General features: G+C 55.2%; 1 protein-coding gene across 4 annotated transcripts in view; it reads right to left on the minus strand.

The window, feature by feature from the left end:
• Positions 1 to 1,546: 1,546 nt before the first annotated feature.
• Positions 1,547 to 4,621, minus strand: part of RHOBTB2 (Rho related BTB domain containing 2) — a 35,639-nt gene continuing 32,564 nt past the window's right edge. For all 4 annotated transcript variants that reach the window (XM_019504275.1, XM_019504304.1, XM_019504286.1 and 1 more), the window contains 4 exons: positions 4,379 to 4,529; positions 3,783 to 3,871; positions 3,086 to 3,191; positions 1,547 to 2,888 (listed from right to left, as the gene is read on the minus strand). In XM_019504275.1, coding sequence (XP_019359820.1) covers positions 2,650 to 2,888; positions 3,086 to 3,191; positions 3,783 to 3,871; positions 4,379 to 4,529 — 585 coding nt within the window. In that variant the 3' untranslated portion in view covers positions 1,547 to 2,649. The remainder of the gene's footprint in view (positions 2,889 to 3,085; positions 3,192 to 3,782; positions 3,872 to 4,378; positions 4,530 to 4,621) is intronic.

Raw genomic sequence — 4,621 nt, forward strand, 5'->3', positions numbered from 1 at the left:
TTAGCAAAGGCCTGGCTTTACTGAGGAAGATGCCTTCAGTCATATTCTAACATATCAGTAGTCCCACTGGGGGTCGCGGAGAACTCAAGCAGCTTTACCTTGCCCCCCATCCCCTTTGGATCCAGGACACTGGCTTTGGTTTTAAAAAAACAACCGTTCCCAGCAAGTTGCTGCTTTTATAGTGGAAAGGGAAGAGTTGGGGTGGGGAAGAAGGGGCACGAGTAATGCCTCTATGGGAGGCAGACTGCTGCTCTGGTTAGAGCCACAAATTGGCAGGCTTAGCAGAGAGCAAGAGTGCAGGTCTGGTGACTTGAGGGAAAGCTCTCTTGAGCCATGTGCTAGAGCAGGGGTGGGCAAAATGCAGCCCGCGGGCTGGATTTAGCCACAGGGCCCCTAAAAAAATTTAGAAAATGAATCTGTCCCTGGCTGCCTGTCATGTGGCCCTCGACGGCTTGCCAAAACTCAGTAAGCAGCCCTCTGCCCAAGATAATTGCCTGCCCCTGTGCTAGAGGAAGGCAGGGTTCAGTTTCTATGCATAGAAATTACCGTTGCCAATGCAAATGGTGTTGTTCCTCCCTTGCTGGTGTTGTACTCCCGTGTGTCCAGCTATATCCCCTGTGCGTGCTAAGGACCTGATCAGGTGCTCGGGGGGTTCTTGCTGCTAAGGAACCGCTGCTTATCGGTGTAGTTGGCTCCTAGGGGTGCAGTCAGCCCTGTGCTCTATTGTGGGTCTACCTGTGCTAATTTCTTTGCTGCTTTCCCTGCCCTCTACTAGGGAATTGAAGCCCTGAGTGTAATTTTAAAAGAGAGCAAGTAGAAAGCTTCCACTTGAAGCACTTGAGTGGAAGCCAGAACCGTGATCTGGCAACTAAGGCACAGAAGACAAATTACTTACCCCACACACCAGGCCTCCTTGGTCCTCTGTCGTATTTACTAGCTAACACTGCCCTCTGACACGAGTACTCTGCAGACACCTATATGTGAAATAAGGATCCTTCTCAAAAAAAAAAAAATTTTTTTTTTTTTAAATGCGCCTGCTTCAAAGGGGAAGGTTGGATTTTTTCCACTTTAAAGAAACTAGTTTCTCTTTTTGCTATTAATTTTGGGTTGCCTGAGGCAGTGCGGGTCAGTGTTGAGAGGTAGGGGCATCTGCACAGAGTCCCTGGACCTTGGCAAAGAGCTGGGAGGGGAAAACTTTTAGCCCCCTGTGCCTCACTTTCCCCATCTGTAAATGCAAGAGAATGCTACCTTTTGTGCACGTGGGAGATGGGATGGCGTACAGTATTGCCATGCTCCTAGTGCCCAGGGCAGGACTTCTGCTCTGCGAGGCTGACTTAAGGCCATGACATTGCATTGGCTGTGAGCACTGGAGCTCTGCTGCTTCTCCTTGGGAACATCCAGAGCCAGCAGCCAGCTTGGCTGGGTGCTTGGGTGTGTGGTCAGAGCAGGGAGGTCATCTGTCAGGGGCTGGGAGACGGATGCAGTGAGTTGCCACTGGTTTCTCCAGTATCACCTGCTGCCTTTGAAATACACAGAGACCAAGATGGTCTTTTAAAATACCGTTTATTACAACAGAGCCTTCTGAGCTAAAATCCCAACTGGGTGTTTTGGTAGTAGGGTTGGTTTCATGGGTTTGTGTCTTTTCTTTCTTTGCTTATTTCGTGTGTGTAAAAAAAGATTCAGACTATGGGATTCCCCAGGGTTGCAGAAGCAGCCCAGCCCCTAGTGTCCTTCTGAACTGGGAAAGGAAAAAAGCAATGCCCTTGCCTCTAACTCTCCTTGCTTAGGGGGAGACGCTGCAGGCTGACCCGATTGGGAACTGGGGTAGGCCCTTGTGGTGTTGACTGCTTTCCCTTCTGCTCCCGCTGCCCATACTTGAAGCAGGGAGGAGGGCAGAAGCCTGGGATGGGGGCAGTGGGGTTAGCTGCTCCATGACTCGACTCCCACCTGCACCAAGGAGCTCAGTTCTGAGTCGAAGAGCAGCGCTGCACCTGCCGTATGTCTGCATCCCTCCTGTGGTCTTCACTGAGGTTGGACTTGCGTGGGCTTAGGATGCACCCTGCCCAAGCAACCGTCTGCAAGTTCAGAGCCAGGGCGGTAAGTGCAAAGGGGTAGAGCTGCTCCCTGACTAGCTCCAAGGGAGGGGACAGGACAGGACTGGGATCTGCTGGGCTCTGAACCATACGCAAAGTGGGGGAAAGGAGTCGGAAGCCATCAGGCAAAGCAGATGAGCCTGTGACTCCTGGTTAAAAAAATAACATGGACTCAGGAAGAATTTCACTTTTGCTGAAGAGTTTAAAAAAAATCCCTCCTCTGTCGTGCTCCTGTAAACTGAGTTTCTCCTGCTGATGAAACTCCACCAAGTCTCTAGCATGTCAGCAGCCTGCTTGGGGCACAGCGCTCAGCAGCCACCTTGCACGTCTCCAGCGGAGCAGCTACAGAAGGGGTCAGGGTCCCGGAGAGCTCCCAGCCAGGCCCAGGAGCTCTGGATCCTGAGCCCCCCCGTATGGTACTCGCCCTCCCTGCTACGACCTCTCTTTCTCTGCCACGGGGCTTAGCTGGTGGTGTCTTCTCCAAGCATGGCGGACCAGACACTGATGCAGGGCACTCGGCCCCCTCTTCCTCACTGGAGCCAAGATGAGGGGGCTTTCAAACTACAGCGGAGGAGGACGAGGAGGAAGACGAGGAGGAGGCTGTGGCTGCAGATGAGGAAGGGGAGGCCGAAGGGGAGGAGGAGGCATTCCAGAAGAGCCATCTCCTCTTGGGCTGCCGTTTCTGGTGGAGGTAGTCTTCTTTCTCACGCTCCTTCTTGGCCCGCTGGTAGTGATCCTCTTCTTTCAGGTACCACACTGGAGGCCAGCGGTGCTTCTCAAAGTACTCCTGGTTCTCTGCAGAGAAAGAGATGGCACTTTAGCAACAAAACCATGCAACTGGGCCCCTGTCATACCAGCATGGTGGTCCTTTCCTGCCACAGAGTTTGCTGCCCATTGCTGGGGTCTCCTGGTTGCCTTGGCCAGGGTGCCCCAGGCCTGCTCTAGCAGTTGGATGCGGCAGGTCGATGCACAGGGTGGTAGCCAGCACTGACCTGCTGACATGGCCTTCATATCCCGAGGGAACTTCCGACAGACGTTGTTGTAGTTGGTGCAGATGTGATGGAGGCACCAGTCTGCAAGCTGGTACGCGCAGTGGAACTGCAAGAGACGGAGCCGTGACAAGAGCCAGGTTACCCCTGGTCCGGGACAGCCACCAGCCCACCCACTGCTGCTGTTCAGCCACCACCAGCGTGGGGGGATGACAGCTGCTCTCAGCTGCTGACGGAGGTGGATCGGCAGTGTGAGGCTGGCAGCGCACCGTTACTGGGATTGGCATCGGGCTGCTTTGCTGTCTATCCTTCAGTGGCCACGAGAGGGCAGGACCCAGCTTTCTTGCCTCACGGGGGAGGTAACAGCACAGCTGCCCTTGTGTGCAGGGATAATCCAAGCCAGGGGATTTGGTGCTGGGGGAGGGCAGAGTGCCCCCCTCCCACTACTACTTCTATCTCTTGCAAAACTCGCATCCACCCAGTGCCCCAGCCTGTCCCTACGCAGCAGGGGGGACCAGTGGGCTCTCAACACAGAGCACTGGACCTCCAGAAGATGGCTCTCTGCTCCATCTTCCCGCTTTCCCCCCTTGAACAACCCCCCTGCTGCGAGTGTAGCAACAGCCATCGCCCACAGACCATGCAAATCTCGGGGCCTCCTTCACTCATTGCATCTGTGCACTCCTTAACAAGCAGCTTGTACCTGAGCCAACTCCAGGAACACGAGGACATCCCCGTCGATATCTGCCATCATCTGGGATGCCTCCATCAGGCTCGTCACCGTGTACTGTTCTGTGACACACAAACACAGCAGGGTTACACAGTGTCCCCTTGCGCTGCTCCAGGATGTGGGCAATAGCATCAATGGCCTGATTCCTGGAGACTCCTGGTGCCAGCCCCACTTTGACCACTACAGGGGGTAGGGAATAGGCTGGTTTTATTCATGCCCAGCTGTTGTGAAGACACCTGGGTGATGCTAGTCATGGTGGGTGACACTTTTTGCTGGGAGAGAGGCTGGGGTCTGACCAGGGAGTGAGTACATTTGCCCTGAATCCAAAGCCTGACCGCCTCAATCCAAACAGCTGCTTCGACACCGCTGTTGTGCAAGAATCTGCGCGGGGCCTGGAGCTCTTGCCTTGGGGAGTGAAACCAGACTGTCGCCTGCAAAGCTGTTGTGTAACTGGGCTATTGTCCTTCAGCACTGAGAACACCAGAGCCATAGGACCTGCATCGTCTCCTGACCCACTGAATCGGAAACGCTGCATTGTGCTCCGGTCCTCCCCACCACCCCCGCATTACCTGTGAGAGCCACGAGGTGCGGCAGACACAGCCGGTTAGCCAGGATGATGAGCTTCATGTCGTCGAGGTCTGGGCTGGAGCTGAACTGTCCCGTGTACAGGTACTCGAGCACGGCCCGCATGCAGCTCTTGCTGGTGTAGGGGAGCGCCACCTGCAATGGGCACACGGGGGGGGGGGGGGAAAGGGTTCCTTCCCCCGGGGCCGGGGGTTTGTGGCCCGGGCCCCACCCACAGCCCTTCCCCC

This window comes from Gavialis gangeticus, unplaced genomic scaffold (genome assembly GCF_001723915.1).
Source record: "Gavialis gangeticus isolate Ggan-Ray unplaced genomic scaffold, GavGan_comp1, whole genome shotgun sequence".
Classification (NCBI taxonomy): Eukaryota; Metazoa; Chordata; order Crocodylia; family Gavialidae; genus Gavialis; species Gavialis gangeticus.